The sequence below is a fragment of the Brachycentrus maculatus genome, unplaced genomic scaffold, assembly GCF_059751285.1.
Source record: "Brachycentrus maculatus isolate JH-2025_06_01 unplaced genomic scaffold, ASM5975128v1 h1tg000077l, whole genome shotgun sequence".
NCBI lineage: Eukaryota > Metazoa > Arthropoda > Insecta > Trichoptera > Brachycentridae > Brachycentrus > Brachycentrus maculatus.
In genome coordinates this window covers 1,537,579-1,559,312 of record NW_028280831.1, presented here as the reverse complement: position 1 = coordinate 1,559,312, position 21,734 = coordinate 1,537,579, and the positions used below count along the sequence as shown (strand labels likewise).

The 21,734-nt window shown below is 32.6% G+C and overlaps 1 protein-coding gene across 5 annotated transcripts in view; it reads left to right on the top strand.

The window, feature by feature from the left end:
* Nucleotides 1-1,013: 1,013 nt before the first annotated feature.
* LOC148311093 (tyrosine-protein phosphatase non-receptor type 13-like) overlaps nucleotides 1,014-21,734 on the top strand; it is a 325,348-nt gene continuing 304,627 nt past the window's right edge. For all 5 annotated transcript variants that reach the window (XR_015837312.1, XM_088257293.1, XM_088257291.1 and 2 more), the window contains exon 1: nucleotides 1,014-3,104. Coding sequence is in view for 4 of the 5 variants with exons in the window: in XM_088257293.1 (XP_088113419.1) it covers nucleotides 1,682-3,104 (1,423 nt within the window). In the remaining variant the exon portion in view is untranslated. The remainder of the gene's footprint in view (nucleotides 3,105-21,734) is intronic.

Sequence of the window (21,734 nt, the reverse complement as noted above, 5' to 3'; positions counted from 1 at the left end):
TTTATTTTCGTAGTGTAATTGTGACTAAGAGTCACTTTTCACTAAATAAATATATTTTTACCAAATTCTTGAACATGTATGCGTCAGTTTATATGTTTAAGATTTAAGACAATTACAGTTTATTAAAAATAGATGTTACATTAGAATGTGCGGCAAAACGATGTACAATTGATGTTCGAATGTTGATTTAGGAGGCTGAGATAAGATTGTCCAAGAAAGGTGCGTTGAGATGGTTTGGACGTGTGAATCGAATGAGTGAAGAACGAATAGTAAAACAAATTTATGAGGCGAATGAAGTTGGTTTAAGATGCAGAAAATGACTGAGGAAAATTTGGCATGATCAAGTATTTCAAATACCTACTTGAAAACGGTCGTATTGCAAGTCGGAATAATAGATCGGTATATATGAAGAGATGCTTGAATGTGAAAGAGGAGAGGATTGTTTACAAATATAGATTGGTATGGAGTTCTATTCTCTCTGCCTGCCCCTGCGGAGAAACTGCGTTATGGTTAGTTAACATTGTATATCTTACTAAAATATTAAAAAATATATTTTCATTTTCTTTACAAATATTATTATTTCATCTTCTCATCAAAAATATCAGATAAATGTCTTTAAAATACTCATTCATTCATTGAAATTCTACGACGTAAATGCCATTAATTAAAGCACTTAAGAAAGTAGGTCTTCAAATACCTCAAACAAAAGCGAAAGTCTATAAACGAGTACTCGTAACTCCCATAAGTAATTGAGTACCGTGAATCAAAAAGTGGGCATTCATTAGGTACCACTTCAATAAGCGGGTATTACGACGGTTACATAGACCGCCTATTATATCACACGACGCAGAGGTCTATCGTCCAGTTGAAGTTTAACTGTCGATTTGTATTTGTAGAGTATTTCCAACTGAATGATCTATTTCTGTATGTTTACTCGGAGGAATGTCAGGCGGCGCGAGTGGAGGCAGGCAAGCAGGGCTAGAGTAGAGTAGTGGCTGGTCGCTGGCCGACTGCATATCGTGGCGGCCGCCCAACATCTCAGTGTCTACTAGAATTCGGCGTATTCAGTACGCTTCGCCGTACCGGCTAGAGTACCGCGCGGTCGCCTCTAATCGAAGTCGCTAACGCGGAAATCGAAATTACCCGATATCGTTGCCGAAACGAGAACACGACTGTCACGAGGGCTCCGGGAGCAGTGGGCAGGAGACGCGACTGCCGCGGCCAAGTCGGCCGCCTCGGGAGTGCATGTGCAATCCTGTGCCAGTGTCGTGATAACAGTGAAACGACAAAAGTGAAAGGAATCCAATTTTACCAGTTCGATAAAACATGTATTAGATCGCGTTAAGTAATCGATCGCCATAAGGAATTCATATTCAATGTCACTAACTTCGCACTTGGAAACGCTAACTAGGTCGATGGAAATAATTCGGATGGATCGAGTGCACCGCTCGATTATTCGAGTTTAATCGATGTCAAACAATTTCGAACGACGTCACATTTGGTGAATAAGTGACCTTGGCCAACGTCCAATTATAAAAATATTTGTTATTTCTATCAAAAAACAGATTGTATAATAAACCGCGGAGAATTTCCACGATTATTTCGAGTTACTTTTTTTCGTTCATAATGCGACAAGCGTTTGTGTTTATTTTTCCCTCGGTGAAAACGTGAGAGATTGAGAATGCCCGAATCTAAAGAAGGTGACCAAATGTCGGACGAAGAGGAGGGTCCTCGGGTAGATAATAATGTAATTAGAATCCAGTTGAGGAAGCCACGGGACCGGAAATGGGAGCTGGTCACCCGGAACTGTTCCCCCGGGAGAGTCTTCCCCACGATACAGCTGTTCGACTGTGACGGAAATCTTCTACTAGAAACTAATGACGACAACATATCCATCAGCAGTGCCGATGTGGGTACAACGCAGCCAGGAATGAGACATAGTAAATCTTTTGGCGCGAACGATTTTGCCAAACGACAAGTTAGCTTCCCGGTGAAGAAAACCAATAGCGTTACCGGGGATAGAGTCTATACAAGATTTTACAGAAGAAATTCTAGTAAAGACGAGGGATCGTGTTCTCAAGATAGCCAACACTCCGAATACCCTCAAAATGAAGATGATATTATAGATAACTTACAGATACCAGCATACGGCAGAAGCTTAAGCAGCCCAATAAGCTTTTATTCTTCGGGGTTAAGCGATATTGAAAATAGTAGCTACAAAAGTTCTGACAACGAGAGCTGCTCCCCCCTTCCCACATATAAATATGTTACCGGAAAAGCCGGAACATTACTTCTCCACGAAGATGACGAACAGCACTATCCAAACAGAAGAAAACGACCGGCTCGTAGGAATAGCTATAGTCCTCAATGTAAAAGCGGATCTCAACAATCCATAAATACTTTGCAGGATATTAAGACACCTAACGACACAGTTAAAAAATACTTCACATACAATGGATTACCTATTGTTCCTTTCGACCCACCACATAATGTTTGTTCTTCTAACAGGGTTGATAAAATACCCAACAAAATTTGTAAATCAGCTTCTTATCACAAGCCGAAATGTAAAATTACGCCAAAATCTATCAGAAGGGCTAACACAGATGTCAATAATTTTCTTAAAAGTAAACACACTCCCGAGAACGGGTATTCCATCGTTAGAAACATGTCATTTCTCGACATATATCTCAAAAGTTTACCATCGAGAAACAAGTCTAGTCCTCCTTGGTTAGAAGAAATTGCCAATAACGTGAAACTCAGGAAGGAAACTAAAAATCGTGTCGACGAAACGTGGAGACGAGGCATTGTAATTAAAAGTGACGATTCTACTTGTCTAGATCCAGATTTTCATTACGACGATGACGTGGATAGCGCTGTAGAAAATGAAATCAAAAGGCGTTTACGAAAATACCAAAGAGTCGTGTCTTGTACTGAATACTGGACTTGGAAAAGGGATTCAAACAACAGAGAATTGAAAAGAAGATATTCAGAAGGAGCTTTGTCCTCATCATCAGAAAGTGTGGACGAAGCTGATAAAGTTCTGGAGAGACTGAGAAGAAGAATATGCAGAAACAAGAAACGGGAGAGAAAAGCATCTAAAAATGGTAAGGTAATTCTATGAATCAAACCCAATTAAACGAATTCTTTATAATAATAAAAAATTGATATTCTAAACATAAGTTTTATCGACATAAAATTTAACGCATACCATTGTTATGATTGTGATGAAGAAATTAGTAGTATTATGACAATAAACGGTTATAATGACTGGGTACATGAGTGCAACATACCCACATGAGATGATATATGATACATACATCTATATGTGCTATTGAAGCCTTATTAAAGTAATGTAGAACTAGTTAAAGTTTGTCTATGATCTTCAAACTCTATCCGAAACCTGAAAATTGTCTGCGACGTGCTCTGAAATAATATATAAATTGGCTTTAAAGTTTTAACCTGAATAGGGAAACTTTAGTAGTGGAATTTCTTTTTGAGCATTATAATTTTTGTCAATTGAACTTCAGTCATATTATTAAAAATTTCATGACTTGAACATGGTTAACCTTGAATAAATATTCAATAAATATTAAATTTAAATAAAAATACATGCCAGACGAACGATATTTTGTTCATTAATCGATTCCGCAGTCACTTTGTGGTGTTCAAACACCGTGTTTGAAAATGATGCGGAATGCATCGTAATACAATAGATTAAAATAAATATTGGTATTGACTAAGTAAAACTTAAATTAAAATTGAACGACATTTTGCCTTAATCGATTGCTGCTATCGGTCGTCAAATTCCAGTTATTTTTTGTATGTTTATTATTCTCAGTGTTTGGAATAAATATAAACTATTATATTTTTGGTGAATAATGATCTTTTGTTGTACAACTAGAACCCGGAACTGTGGAAGACAAAGAGTATTGATGTTACTTTTTTTAAAATACATTTTGATGGCTAAAAAGTCACTTCCATCTAAGAAGAGTTAAGCACATGTGGACAGATATTTCGAGTTGAGTTCTTGCCAAGTCTGGCCTTAAACGAGATTGATTTTTGTCAACAATGTAATTTGTGACACTCGCGGGACGTAATTACAACACATTCCTTCCAACGTGTATATAACTCAATGATTAATGATTATCGCCACAGTCTCCTGAATATGAAAACAGTAATACCCTTTCAGGAATATGCCAAGATGTTATGTGTAAAAAGTTTATTAAAATAATAAACGCACATTGTACTGAGATCTATATGAATATTTTTTCCTTTTGATACTAAACCGGGTATTTTTTTCATGGCAGTGCATTTAATATCCAAGCTCTGTTTTCATAAATATTTTAATAGTATGAAAATGCTGAAATGAATTGGATACTGACAAAATACATTAAAACTTCGTAATTTGTAAATTAAAAAACTAAATAAAAAAAAACAAAGATCCTTGATAATAAAATAAATAAACTAACAACATAATAAAAAATAAAATTTTCAATTGACATTCCATGAGTGTTTTGATATATTGTACGAATATTGTATGCGGACGTCTTAACCTGATTCAAAATTGATATACTCATTTAACCTCAAAATCTTCATATATACTACATTTTAAAACTTTTTCAAGATAAAACAATGGTATGAAGTTCATAAATGAGGAACATGCGGAATGAGCAATGAGTGATGCCCTCAGATCTAAAAAATAACGAATTAGTAATACCATCCCGAGAGTTTCTTTGATTTTCTGGGACAAATTTTGCAGAAAGTAATTTCATCGCCAAATTGTCATTAAAAAAATGAGCACTTACTTTTACCCCACAACCTTCTCATGTTTTTATAATCATCAAAAGTGATTATAGATTTTGGTACAAAAAATATCACATGGTTATAAAAACGGTTTTGATCTCTAGTGCTTAGTTATCAATTTTAATAGCATCCAAAAAACCGCTATCATGATTAGTGTGTCTGCTTTAAATACTTGTTGAAGAATTATGTAAGGTTATAATTTTTTTAATCAGGAAACAAAACTCACTCTAGATTTCTGGCTCTATGGCTATGATCAGGTAACTATCTTAACGAATACTATACATATGACAAAAAAATTTGTACTTACAAAGATGTCTGTTGAATGAATGATTAGTGTTGGGAAGAATGTGGAAGATGTGTTGCAGTGCCAACCTCACAATTCTCCAAGATCAAGAAATCAAACACGAATGACGTTACTTTTGGATCTCCGTACGCAAAAATACGTAAATAAATATGTTATTGTTACTTTGTTATACGGTATAATACAAATACAAGCAATTGGCGTCATGGTGTAGTTGGGTCGACGCTCCACTGAGAAACTTGAGTCGCGAGCTCTAATCTCATCAATTTCAAAATGAATCAAATGCGTATTTATTTTCAATTGATCTGGGTGTTTATGATGCTTTTTTCAACTTTGTTTCCCCTATCCTAGATAAATAAAAACCTGTAAAATTAAGGCTTTACGGATCGTACCTTAAAAAACATGCAATGAAATAAAATAGGAAATATTTTATATCAATCTATCATGCATACAAATATTTTACTAAGCATAAAAAAACATTCTGTTTTCTCTAATCAATTTCTCGGCGTTCCGCATCGCGGTTCCCTTAATACAGCTCTGTATACACGAATACACGAACGCTGACATTACAACCCAATTAAAATTATTTTCTGATGTCGCATGGCGGTGAAATATCAAAAACGTATTATGAGAGTCGTGTTCAATGATTTGAACGACAATAAATACTCGAGCGGACTTAATTATTGTATTTTTATAACACAATAAGCCGCCTACGTTGTTTTTAGGACGGAATTAAGAAAAACCGCGTTCAATCGTGTAACATACCCACATGACTTACGTAAAACATAAGTTACTTTAGTAAAATATGATCAATTTTTTTCCTAGCAAATGACTAAATGATAAAAACTTGATAAAAATATCTAGAATAATGTATGTAATCTGTAAAAAAAATATTTATTGGACAATTGAATATTGTCCCCGAGTGGACAGGAGTACAGAGCGTCGAGGAGCTGTTTTGGACTGCCCAAAATGGGGATACAATCTCACAAGTGATAATCAACGTCAGGGGGACTCGACACGTGACACGTAATAATGAATAAGAAGGATAATTGAATTATACCCGTTTTGGCGAAAAATCACCTCTGGGTCTCTCGTTCAAACGCTAACCGAAGCTGCTCCATAGTTTCAAATAGTTTTCGCCAGTCATTTGCAACTAAAGTCTGTTAATTTTTGCACATCAAAAACTACTATGATTAGTGTTAACTTGAAATGGTTAAATATGAAACAAAACTAAAAGGTAGCTGTTCTATGAGGAAACTGCATCATTAATATCAAATTATGGAAATGAAAGATCAAACTTTCTTTAATGACAGAAATAACTGGAATGGAGTAATATCACAATGTGACGTCATTACGAGTCGAAAAAACTTAATTTCCCTAATTCCCGCTAAATGCACACATTTTTAGCAGCGGCACATATAATTTGTAGGTTAGCCGCTACAAGATATAAAACACACATTTCAACCTGAACTTACTTCTTTAACGATTATACAATGTATCGCCAACAAGAAAAATATTGTTTTTCGTTAATAAGATAAGTTTTAAAATTTAGATAATTTTTAAAATTACAATATTAGTATGTTCTTACGTACTCGTATTTAAAGTTTTTTCTGACGCGAATGCGTTTTGACGTAGATTAAATAATTCGCACAGAACGTCACGTGCGTAAATAAAGTTTCTGTCCTTATTAGCTAATATGAATTTTAACAGACGGAAATAGTCACTTGAGATTCCTACACAAGTTCTTCTTACAGTCAAATATTCGTTTTTGTTGTTGTTTTGTAGATGGTTTTTAGTATTTATAAGTATTATGGAAGGAGTTATTAGATTCGAAACCAGTTGACATGTTAATAATATTTATACAGATATGCAAAAAGCGATTTATAACAAAGATTGTGTATAGTTTGAAAAATGAAAAATCACAATATCAGTACTCAGAATAAAGTTCAAATTCTATAATTTTTTGATTTCGCATAAACTTTGTGGAATAAGATGATGATTTTAATATAAAAACGAAACACCCAAGACCACTTTAAGGTTTATTAGTGTAAACAAAACTAATTTCCATAGCTACATATGTTCTAATGAATAGATAAAAATCAAACTTAACAAATTAATATTATAAAGAGTTTTTATTTATTTAACTATATAACATATTGTACATACGTCACATATATAATATTCCCAATTATAATCGGGAATATTATATAATAATTATTGATTTCCATTTCTCATTTTTAAACATGGGATTAAGGTTAAGAAGACTAAAAAACAAATAAGAAAGTAACAAATGAGGAAACACAGGGCAAAATGTAAAATATGAAGCAATAAAAGGTTTAGTAAATAGGCATTATAAAAACATAAGGTAAGAAGCATGTTTAAAGGTAAAAAATATGAAAATATAACTAATCACTAACAGAAATCTTTCCATAAAGTATTTATTCAGTTCATATTGAGTTTAATTTGTATATCTAAAAATTACGAAGTCAAAACGTTAATTTCTGCACGTAATCGGTGCCTGGCACCTAAACATATATCTAAAACTTATTTTATTAAGACATTGATGACGAAATACAAATCGAAATAGTTAATAACACCTTGACAGCTCGGCAAAGACTTGGACCAACGTGTTTTTATATGCACTGAGTCACTTTTCTTACTTGATCCTGACCCAGAATTCGACTGCCCATGCGCTATGAGTCTTCAGTCACGGATAGAGAAACATGTCTTAGCAACTCAGTTGAATAATACGTAAATACATGTCCGCCTCCGTAGTGTAATGGTCAGCACGCTCGGCTACCGTTCTGGAGGTCCCGGGTTCGATTCCCAGGGGGGTCAAATAAATATAAATGATTTTTTCACTGTACTATTTATTCCATATTACCCTGGACTGGTACCTGAAGTGGAGGGCTGATCACCTTTCCTTCATGTGTTAACGATCAAGATAACACTGCGTTTGTATGATGCAGTGCCCTATGCACCAAGGGTTTGAATGAATGAATACGTAAATAATATATCTACAACATTTAAGTATTCAATCATATATTATTTCAATCACACCAGGTGAATCCACCTACTGAATACAGAACAGACATAAGAATTATTAGGTAGTTTTTTGTTGTTTTTTTTTATTTGGTAAAAATTAACATATTTGCATAATGTGTAGAATATACGAGTATGAACATTGGCAGGCTTATTGTAAAGAAACAATTTTTCTAATATAAATTTTTTTTTTGGCATCTCACCAAAGATGAAGAAGAATATGGAAGTCTGGTCACTTGCAGGGCTTACGATCGTCGTAGGCTTTGTTAGGTGATCACTTCACACACATGTAATATTAAATAATTCTACCCATGATTGACAACCACATTATTCAATTTTTGGAACTGCTCGATATATTGATCAAATTTGTGAAATAGTACATACATGTGCGTTGGCCACAGCCATCTATGTTGGAATAGGGAGAGCTTTTTTTGAAGCAAAGATTCTTTCTATTTGTTCTCAAAACAAGTCATGTTTATATAAAACTAGTGAAACTAGTCTTATATAAACATGACTTGTTGAAACATGAACTAGTCTTAAACAAGTATTTTATTATTAACAATGAAACTAGTCTTAAACAAGTATTTAACAAGTAGAAACTAGTCTGAAACAAGTAGAAACTAGTCTTAAACAAGTATAACATGAAACTAGTGTTAAACAAGTATTTTATTATTCCACTAAGTTTATGCCAAATCAACAAATGATATAAGAAGAAATTTATTCCAACGAACCATAGAGGTTGTAACGAATATTGTAAAAGTTATTAGTAGTAAGACAGTTTGTCCGCCTCCATAGTGTAGTGGTAAGCATGTACGGCTACCGTTCTGGAGGTCCCGGGTTCGAATCAAAGGGGTCAAAATAAATATAAGCGAAATTCACTGTCATATTTACATTATTATACGCTCAAAAGATCTTCTGACTTATGTCAGAAATAAATAATTTTATGTTTTCCCATGATTAAAGCTCAGTATAGTAACATCTCGATATAACGGACTAATTGGGAGGAGAGTCCGTTGTATAAAAATTGGTTCAAAAGGAATAATTAAACTTCTTTTGAAAATATGAATACTGTACTTAGAAAAATAAATAAACAATAGAAAACACAAAATTCTATTTATTGTCTTTGAACACTCGTCGTGAAGTGACTTCGGTAATCCTGCTTTGAAGAAAACGATTTTCTTGTACTTTTGAAGTTTGCCGTTTTTTATAATCAACTCTCTAAAATTACGAAAATGCGTAAAAAATTTATTGGCCGGATTTTTATTCTGTTATATCCAAAGTTTGTTAAATAGGGGTCCGTTATATCGAGGTTTGACTGTATTTATTATTTACATCACGTATGCTAAAAGCTGCACTAAGCTGACTTTATAATATATTTTACGTTTCCCGCCAAAATGCCTGTCAAAAGTCAAACGTCAACCTTTCGCGTTCTTTTTTGGGTTGACGCGTGTAATTAAATTTTTATCATCTTTTTAACTCTAATTAACTTAGTAAACATCATGCCGCTTCTCCACAGGGGAAGCAGAGAGAATATTACGCCACACCAATCTGTATTTGCAAACAATCTTCGCCTGTTATCTCAGTTTATCATTTTTCTTAACCTTTCATTATTTCCTTATTTCACTATTGAACATCTATTATATAAATTTCGTCTTAGAGATCGTTTTTTGACTGCATTCAGTTTACTTTCATCCTTCTTTTTCAAACTCCGTGCTTCACTTCCATTCATTAGGGTTGGTACTGGGACTTTATTGTGTACTGCCAATTTAGCTTTTATTTGAGAGAACTGATTCCCGTGCACCGTTCACTCTGATCAAAGCATTCACTCTCCTTTTAATAGCTTTATCAATTTTTTCATCCCTTAAAAATATAGTTCCCAAATAAACGAAATCCTACCTGTTCCATAATTTTCCCATTTACTAATATTTTAGACCCAGATCTATATTCATCTCTATAAAAATACGCAATTTTAGATATGTCAATATTCATCGGCAAATCACTTCCCTCGCATACATTATACACTTTTATCACTAGCTTCTACAGATCTTCTCTACTATCTACTGTATGGTAACGATGCTGTTCTTCTTACTTCGAAAATATTGTTTAAAATTCAAACTTTTTATAAAATATAATATAACGTTCAATTTGTTTTGTCAAACGTCCAATTTCATTTGTAAGCCATCCAATTTGGTTTGTTAAACGTCCAATTTCGAGTGAAAAACCTAAACACTTTTGTCATCAGCGCCAGCGTCTGCAGGTCTTCTCTTCTATCGGCAAGAAGCACAAAATTTTCAGCATACAAAAGGCGACAGATAGTCAAATTGTTTTTAGCTCCAGTTTTCTTATACAATTATCAATTATTTCATAAAACTTAACTCAATATTTCTCGGGTTCCCGCGTTTAATTTAATTTTGTATCTTCCTTGTTTCACTGTATATAAGTATGTAACAGTATTATTGTAAATCTAATTATATAATACACCTTTGTAAACGTGATCACCTACAGACTGCAAACGGTTCATCTTGTCTCTTATTGTATCTGACTCAGGGTGAAGTGACCAGATGGTCGCTTTTATTATAAGAATAACCTTTACCATATATGGAATGTACAATAAACCCGTACAAGACTTGCAAAATATAATGTCACGACCAATATTGTTCCTCTGATGGCAATTTATTTATACGACTCGGTTGTGACTTACCGCAAAATTAAACCACGTTTATAATCTAGTAATGGTCAGCACGGTCGGCTACCGTTCTGGAGGTCCCGGGCTCGATTCCCAAGGGGGGGGGATCAAATAAATATAGGTGATTTTTTCACTCAAATATTTATTCAATATTACCCTGGGATGGTACCTGAAGTGGAGGGCTGATCATCTTTCCTTCATATGTTAACGATCAAGATAACACTGCGTTTATATGATGCAGTGCCCTATGCTCCATTGAGGTGATTTTTTTTTATCTAGTTATATTATAGCTGTCTCACAGACACACAAATAAATATATTGGGTAGAGAATACGAGATGGTGCAGAAAATCGCAACCGAATTAAGTTGTTAATTGAAGGATATATCGTGGGTGTACTGGCAAAAAACGTTAACTCGAAAATATTCTATTTTATTTTGTATATTAAAAGCATTGTTAATATTGTGGTATGGCGACATAACACTCTCCTTACCATTCATCGTTCACTTTGTGCATAAAAGTGGTATTACACAATGTGAACGATGAATGATATGGAAAGTGTTATATGCAATATTGACTTAATGATGCATATTATAAAATCTTCAACGTTCTATAAACTTATTGATTCGGCAGTCACTTTGTGGTAAAATATATTTATTTTAAATTAAAGTCTTACTTAGTAAATACCACTATTTCTCAAAATCTACTGTGACACATGTTTCATTTGCATACGGTGATTGAAAATGATATGGAATGCATCGAAACACGTCTCACGGTAGATTTTAAGAAATAGTGATATTTACTAAGTGAAAAAAAAGTTCAAAATGTTCTATAAACTGTCAAAAACACTAAGTTATTTGAAATGTTACATTTATGTGGTTTTAAAAGTAAATTCAATTATTACTTTAGTAACGGGTATCTTATTCAGGTTAAAAGCTTTAAATAATAGGGATTATTTAAAAAGGGATTTTACAGGTCACGTTTTTTGTCAGTATGCCCACGATATATGTATGTTATGGTAACAATAGAAAACTTCAATCATGGGTAGAAAAGTGAATGATACACGTGTATAAAGTGATCATTCAAACCAGTCTATGATAGGTCGTATGCAATGTAAATACCCACACTTCCATATTCTTCTTCATATATGTCTTCAAAATATAAAGGAAATGAAGATGTATATAAATATAATAATAAAAACTGATGTGTATTATCAATGAGGTTAATATTAACAAAACGAAAATCAAAGCATGCAATAAAGCCCAGTAACCAATCATCTCAATCATTTTAATTTAAAACTCTTTGTAATCCACTTGAATATTTGATTAAACGACCTTAATTGGTTCGCTGACAGTTGGACAAGTGTCTCCGTCGGGGCACAAGCTCAACTATTATGGGTGTCATAACATGACTCATGTGCCATCTCACATTAAAATCATATGTGTATTTTATTTATTGTTTCGGCATTCACTTTGTGGTAAGACATGATGAAACACTCAAAACTAAAAATAAACGCTATTTATAATGAGTTGCAGTATGAATGATCATATTATTACAGTATTGTAAAAGTATGTAACTGTAAACCCGATGAAAATAAAGGAAGAGAAATCGGGTTAGGATAGGTAAGGGTAGAGATAATCAAGGAAATGATGATGTTATGAACAGATAGGGTACCTAACAACAATATTAAGGTTCCGAGTATATAAAGTAACAGGTCGTCAAATATCGTAAATGTTTCAAGTGAAGAGGTAGAGAGAGAGAGAAAGATTGTACGTATATTGCTCACTCCTTTCAAGAACTTCATAAATAAAAAATCGTCATTTTTCAGTTGTGCATGTTTTCGGAAAGCCCAGAAAATGTACTATATCCCAGCAAAAGAGGCATATTTTTAACTTAATACTTACCCGCTACAAAGCAGAAAATGCTCTTTTTGCATTTTTAAGAAAAGGTATTGTTTAATTATTTTTTTAAATATAATAAATATTTTTCAAATGGAGAAAAAACCTTCAGGTTTTACCTAAAAATATCTGTTGCACAGTAAAAAGTTCAATAAGTGGCTTGATATTTAATTTTAATACATTTTAATACATATTATATTTTTAAACTTTAAAAACGTTCTCCTGAAAAATCAAGTTTTTTGATTTATGACGTTCTTAACAGGAGTGAGCGATATGTGAGAAACTTCTTGCAAAAAATATTAGATTACAACATATACTTATATATTTTCTGAATATTGTATGATGTTCGCTTAAATACTTCTTACTAACGAGAAATACAAATTCTGTATATTTTGTTTTCAAACTTTAAAACACGCGCGCGGGTTCCTTACTGCATAACTAAATTCGTTTATGAATAATGGTAAGTAGGTGACGCTTGTGTAATAATAACATTGTGGACCGATGTAGCCGGCTTAGAGACTGTTATTTTATTTTGTTGCAATCCTACTTTTATCCCGAAATTTTTAGGTGAATGTTCCATATGAATCATAGTTTAAAATTAAATAATTTTCCAACAAGAAACGACGTGCATTCTTGGGAAAAAAGTCTGTTGCATTCTTTGCAATAGAGAATGTTTTTTTTTTAAATACAAAATATCTTTGTTAATAAATGTAATAAGTCCGCCTCCGTAGTGTAATGGTCAGCACGCTCAGCTACCGTTCCGGAGGTCCCGAGTTCGATTCCCAGGAGGAGGATCAAATCAATATAGGTGATTTTTTCACTCAAATATTTATTTAATATTACCCTGGACTGGTACCTAAAGTGGAGGACTGTTCACCATTCCATCATGTGTTAACGATCAAGATAACACCACGATTATATGATGCAGTGCCCTATGCACCATTGGGGTGCGGGTAAGGGTTTGATAATTAGTGTATGTCAAAAAAAATATCAGTGATGTTTTACTATAATATTTATTTGATACCTAAAACTCATGCTAAACTTCATGTTATTAATGGCCAAGAAAACACTCATAAACAGCATTGATTGTAGTTGAGGGCTAGAAAAAAAATTGCCTTAATAGTTATAGCTAGATTCAAGGTTAAAAATTTAAGACTTGGCTTCACATACGGCGTTTGAAACACGTGTCATAAAATATTTTCAATAATAGTGGTATTTACCTAGTTAAACATGTAATTTTTAATAAAAATTTAAAAACTTAATCAAAAACGTGAAATTATAAGCTAAAAGTAAATGTAAAGAACTTTTCTTGCGTTTCTCGAATATGTTCATATAATCCAGGATTCTGACCTCATATACAAATGATAGAGTTACTGCTTAATAAAAAGCTTGGTTCATCCCACCATTGATGTGTCTCGTGTAGTCTATCGAGTTCAAGAACTCTGTATCCAGTTTAATAAATATATCAATATATTTAAGTTCCAAGAACTTGAATAGTGTGGTTGTCAATCATGGGTAGAATTGGTGAATGTTACACGTGTGTACGGTGATTACTTAAACCAGCCTATGACGGTCGTAAGCCCCATTATTCTTCATCTTTGTTGAGATATAAAAAAATAGTTCCTAATTGGAGATAATGAGATTTGCGAACAAGTATTTGGACACACTTAAACTGTTGAGAACTGAAAAGGCACAATAATATCTTAAATTTCATCGTTTCCAGTAATTACAAGCTACAAATACAACTTTTAAATTCGCATTGTTTTTTGTTCTTCCTCACCTTGTATGTTATTGCAATATTTTGCTCTTGAACACGTACCCAATTCAATAAATAAACAAGAGCGAATGTATTATTTCACACATACTGTTTGCGCGTGTAACTATTGTAGTCTCACACAAGCGAGTGCTAAAACCATAGTTTGATATATCCAAATTTCACTAAGCCCCAGCTCCCACGGCACTACGCCCACGCACCTGGCATCAGCTGTCATCCACCGACATTTTTACCGCCTCGTGTATAATTATTATTAGTCCCGGTCCCCGAATAACACAGAATCTATTAAGAAGCAAGAAGTCAATGTCAAACGAAAGGCCGTCAAAATGTAACGCAATTTGCGCGTGGTTCCAAACATACTGAGAAAGAGTCACATCGCACGTGTTTTTTGTTAATAATAAAAAAACAGAAATTATGACAGGCGCCGTGGCACAGTTGGGCAAACGCTTGACTGGGAAAGTGGCGTCGCGGGTTCGATTCCCGCCAAATGCAAAAATAAATTCAAGTAAGATTTATTTATTGTAACTGCAGACAGTTGGTAGAATTCCATATTGAATTGTTGGATAGAGTGTTTGATAATGTCCTAAGAAGACGAAACGCGTCACGTATTAAAATATACATAAATAAATGTAGAATTCAACCAAATAAACCGTGTTTGATTTTGGATATACCATATTGCCCAACAATTTAAGATTTATTTTCAATTGGTTTGGGTGTTTGTGAAGTATTTCCCTTTCACTTTCATTTCATATTTACCTTCCCTATCGTTACTATCCTACCTGCAGACAAGCCTCTAAAATAGAGGCTTTGCGGGTTATTCCTTTAAAAAAAATAGATTTATGAAAAAAATTCTGATTGTAATTGCTTTCCACAGTTGATCTTCGTTCCTCATTATACCTTGGAGAATAATAATATCGTTTTACAGTTTAAAACCTTAAACCGCTATTATTTTTAATAAAAGCGTTGAATAAAAGTGTTATTGTCATTATTTTTAAACGGTGTTACTTTTAGAAAAGTGATGTTTTCCTAAAATTTTGATGATGATTCAAATGCAACGCATAATTTGTCGATTATATATATCTTCTGTACTTAACATATTTTATAATTTAATTTACCAATTTATTGTACGAATGTTTTTAATTTATAAAAATCCAAAGAAGCATTATGTAATAAAATTAAAATTGGCAGAAGGTATCACTTCCATTCTTGTTTGGGTGACCACAATTTTTGCATTCTATATTAATAAATAAATTAAAGAATATTTTACTTTTTTATGCGTAATTTATATATTAACACATTTTATTCATTTATATATATCCTGTGATTGAGAAAATTTTATGTTTTTTACTCTTTGATGTTATCATACATAATATTAGTGATTTATATTACTTTTTTATGTACTTATGCACAAAACATACACGTTTTTATGAGATTAATTTTCGAAAACTTTTTTTGGGAAATTTTCGTTTTACTCGAAACGCGTTGAACGAAGAAGTTGCCGTGCGACAAAAATATTGTGTGTGCGCGTTAGTCCTAATTAGCTTTATAAACTCCACAGTCATTCTTTATTATTTTAGTGGTTATATTTTGGTAAATATCTGCTAAAATAATTTGCAAATGATATTCGTCTCTCTCTCTTTTATTTTTTGTCATTTGTTGCCCTCTGGAATAACGGAGATGGAATTTAACTTTTGTTGTTATTTGAACATTCCTATCAATTTTTTTGGAGTACAAACGTTCAAACAGACAGATTTGAATAAATAATAGATTGTTGGCAAACGACAAAACGGTTAACGAAAAATAAATTTATTACATCAGTGGGCGAAATTCGCCTTTTATTATCAAGATATATTATTTTTAAAATCAAAAAATTTGTAACTACAAAAACAAACAGATTTTTTCTAGTCTACAGATTTGATATTTTAGCTTTAGACAACCTCAAAACGTTCAGTATTAGTTATATCAAAAGTTCATCTAAAATCATTTTATTTTTCTTTAAAATAAGTTATTAACGTTATAACTGTTTGGGCCTCTTTTATTTTTCTGTAGAAAATTTCGGTTTTTATTATTACACTGAATTGGATGACATAGCAATATAAAATAAATAGCTATTAAAATTAATAACTCATATAACTTTTAAGAAACCTCTGAGACATTATTATATATCATTCGAATCCTAACTGTCCATCAAACCTCCTCCCTTAGTTTTTCCCTCTACCTCCTTCCCTAAACTCCCTTTTTCCTTTGCCTTTCTTACTATAATCAATTTGAAATTAATGTTTTTTTTTTAATTATCAAGTACCTACTATCATCCCTCTGATTGCAAACAGCTATATATGGTATCAAACGTTTTGACCAATATCACTAGTCAGTTTTTAGTTGGTTGGAAGATACTGCGTTTTAGCAATAAGCCCGCCCAAGTACTAATTCCTTTTCTGTACATGAAGTTTAAAAAATAAAATTGTTTAATAAATAACGAGTCCAATGAAAAGCATATAAAATTGATATGTTATGTAAATCTCTTTATTTAAAAAAAAGTTAACTGATTCTGAATAAGTTTCACCTGCGTCCTATTGAAGAACTTCACAAATTCTCAACTGATGACAGCGCCATCTGGCGAAATTCCAGATAAACAAAATTATAGCTAAAATGCGAAAAACATCATACAATAGTGCATGTATGTGTGTTAAGTATGGTTCAAAAATAAATGCAATGTATAATAAAAGGTAGAATGGTCAACGTACACAATTATAAAAAGGATTCACTTAACACGAACCAAATGCCAGGTCGTGAGCTTTGGAATGCTCAGACTTTCATCTTTCATCTTTCATCATGAGTCATCTCAGTCGAGACACCTTTATTATATAATATGAATATTGCTAAATTTATATTTATGATTGAAATTAACCAAGATAAATTATCTGAATTTAAATGAGGTATCATTAAATTTCAGATGGTATAAAACAAATATTTAAAAAGTAATAAATTTGAAAGTAAATGTGTCAGAAAATTATGTAAATTTAATTAAATTGGCGAAGATAAATGACATTCTTCAGAGTAAATTGACTTTGAAAATAAAAACAAAAAGTGATAGAGGTAGAAAATTTGGATTTCTTATCGTCTTTCAACATCATCGAAGTGAAAAACGTAAATTATAGAAAATTGCAATATTTTTCACCGAATTGATTATTGTTTTATGCAATTATTCCACATACCTGTCAATTATGCAAATATTTGCATCAGTTAAATAATAAAATATAAAACTTTAAAAAAAACATAACTATAAAAATTAGTTACGTGAAAAGGCTTGAAAACAAATCGTCAAGAATTGAATGGAATTAATGTTTTCTTAGCGCTAACAGCTAGAGGTGAATCAGAATACATCTTTACATAAATATTTATATAATAGTAAACAAAAGTAAATTTTGATTATTGAAATTAAAGCGATTGTTTTGTAAACAAATTGCACGATAGATATATTTATATAAAAATGTCATTTACATCAAATGGACGGTCCGCCTCCGTAGTGTAATGGTCAGCACGCTCGTCTACCATTCTGGAGGTCCCGGGTTCGATTCCTAAGGGGGGTAAAATAAATATAAGTGATTTTTTTCACTGTAATATTTATTCAATATTACCATGGACTGGTACCTGAAGCGGAGGGCTGATCACCTTTCCTCCATGTGTAAACGATCAAGATAACACTGCGTTTATATGACACAGTGCCCTATGCACCATTGGGGTGTGGATAAGGGTTTAATTATTATTTAAAAAAAATTAAAATGGACATAAGTTAATATAACTACTAATTTGTCTCGTAATAAGTTAAATCAAAGCTTTTTGTCCGGACGGATATAATTATCTGTAACAAAAGAAAAATCTGTAAAAACAAAATAAATATATTCAGATATTCCAAGACTACGCTAAGTAGACAATCTTGACATGTCAACTAGAATTGTGAACATACCATATAAACTGTCAATTATAATCATTTATATAAAGATATGGAAATATATGCACATAAAATATGTTTAATGGTGTACATAATTAAAAACATGAAACGATCTTAAGGATTTATACCTTTATATTAAAAAATAAGTTTTGTATTATTTTTTTGACATCTCAACATAGATGAAGAAGAATATGGAAATTGAGGCATATACAGGGCTTACATAGGCTTGGTTAAGTGATCACTTTACACATGAGTAACATTCACCATTTCTACCCATGATGTCAACTACGCTACTGAAATTCTTGAAACTTCAACTTATATTGATCACAGTCGTAACACAGTATGCGTAAATTCACAAAAGTCATCTATTGTGGTCTGAGGAAAGCTTTTATTAAGCAGAGACTCTTTCCATTTGTATGTGAGTTACGTCAGAAACTCTTGAAAACATGATTATCAATATATTTTAGTTTACAATTTGGCCAGTTAATTTATTTACTACATTGGAGATAATCCAGATTTGTTAACAAGTATTTGGACACACTCAAAATGTTGTTAATAAGTTTTGTTTTTATATTGAATAGTGAAATAAGGAAGGAATGCAAAGCTGAGATAAGCATTATCGATAAAATTAAAAAAAGTGTGTTGAGATGGTTAGGACATGTAGAACGAATGGGTGAGGAAAGAATGGTAAAACAAATTTATGAGGCGTATGTAAATGGAAAAAGGAGCATAGGAAGGCATGATCAGATATGCCAAATAGTTGAAAGTGATCCGGTTAGGAGTCAAAACAATCGGCGGGTATGTATGAGGATATGCATGAACGTTGAAGAGGCGAAGAATGTTTGCAAAGACAGAGTGGTATAGCGTTCTATTCTCTCCTCCTACCCCTGCGGGGAAGCGGCGAGATGGTTGGTTAGTTTTTTTTATGAAATACCTTTAATTTGCGAAAAAAAAATACTTTGTGAAAAGAAGCAACGCAGAAAAAAAACAAACTCTAGATTTAAACAGCGAATTCTTTCCACCTTTTCGTATCTCATCTTCCTTCGCAGCCCGTTTATTTGATAAAGACACGTGTTTTACGCCACTATAAGTTAATAAGGTATACTATCAGGCACTTAAAATCTTTCAGCATATAGTCGGGGGCTGAAAAGGATGCTGAAAAATTCAGACATCCAGACTGGAGATGAAATATGCACGGAATTTTGAGATTCCCGACCATTTCGCGATTTCAGTGGCGCAGCGCATGCCCCGCACCGCACCCCTTCCCCCCTTGGCCCACGGAATTCTCAAGTCACAACACTCAGCCGCGGAGGTCACACATTTCTCGGAGTGACTAAACAGTTATGTAATTTAGGATGAAAGTGTTTTAAAGTCAACACTTCAGTGACTATTAGGGGTATATTTTACATGTTTTGCATTTTAAAAAATATTATTAATACTGTAGTATGGTAATATATCACTGTCTTTATAGTTCTCTTTGTATAATACCACTTTAAAAAGTTTTCAAAATAGTTTTACAGAAAGTAAACGATGAATGATAAAAAGAGTGTTATTTATGTTATATTTCAAGTGAATACTTGAAATTTAAAATATACAGCACTCTCCTTCAAGTGGATACAAAATGAGAGCATTTAATATACTAATTATCTACCACACCGCTTCATCACGTAGGCCAATTCGCCTCTTTCACATTCGTGCATCTCTCATTACAACACGTCGATCATTTCGTCTCCAGACCTGACCACTTTCAAGTAGGATATTTGAAAAACTTGAACACGCCAAGTTTTCCTGGGTCTTCCTCTTTTCTATTTCGAAATACGTTCGCCTTATATGGTATATTTGTTTACCGTTCATTCCTCGCTCATTCGTTCAATTTGTCCAAACCATCACAACACACCATTCTTAATTGATGTTTGAATCCTAAATCACCTATCGATGTTTTGAATTTGCCTAAATTTTTATTCACAAATGCTGGGTTTGATGAAGTTATTTATATCAAAATTTCAATTCTCATGAAAGTTCCTGCTAGAAAGAAAAACTTATTAGTAATGATGTCCCTGACGATGATTCATATTCCCACCTCAAATAGACTCCATCCATGTTGAGATATCAATACAAAACATAATATATTTTCACCTTTTTACTGACAAATAAATAAATATTAAAAACCAACCACAAGCCAATCGATCCTTTTCTTTTAAATTTTTTCACAATACAATTATATCAAATTATTGTTTTTATAATAAACACTCTTCATAAAATACATTTAAATTTCTACGAAAAGAATCTAATTATGTATTTTTATGTGTATTGTATTAAACTAGATATTGCCCCGAGTGAAAAATAAAACATATTTATTTTTATTCTAATAGATAGATATGTAATTATAATGTTTTGATTTAAACAAGAAATTCAATGTTATTTTAGGGTTAATAAAATGTGAAGCGGATACGACAGTTGATTACCAAATATAAAATGGCAATACAAATTATCTTGATTCTTTACTAAGCTACATAATAAAGTTGAACTGTTGGAACTTATCTTATAAAATAATCTTACTTGCGTTACACCCGGATGCACTTGAGCTTTTATAATTATTTTTTGAAATATAAATAGTACAGCATTAAATTTAATGTCATAAATAACTAGATATGAGAATTTCTTCGTTGGACTTTTGGCTCAAAAGAAGAAGCCTGCAGGGCAAACAACGATAAATCTTGCAGGTCAAAAAGTTATGTCCTTAGGGTCAACACAGGAAAACCGTTACACAACAGGGTTAGAGTCCTAAAATCTTGACTTTGACTTCCAATTTATGATACATGGGCATAGGAGTTGGGAGACTGGCTCTTTTCCTTTAAAATAATATTTCAGTAAAACCAAAACAGTGTTGTACACATTGTACTTGCAATATCAAAATCAGATCAAGCAGCACAGTGAAAAAATAACGTGTTTCCTTCTTGGATTTTATTTTTAATGCCTTTGGCATTCAATAATGACTGTCGATCACTATTTTATCCCTATTTTTCAGTATACTTTTGTAAATTAACTTCCTACAAACAAAAAAAACAAAGACTCGTTTCAAAATACCGAAGTCGTAGAAACAAAGGAAACCATAATCTAGCGGTAACCTTAAAATTATTTACATTATATGGATAAATCGTTATCTTTTTGTGGCAACTACAGTTTTGGAGATATTTTCATGAAAAACAAGGTAAAATAACACTTGTAAATATGTATTTTTATCGCATAATTACTTATTCATTAAATTTTTATTGCCTTGC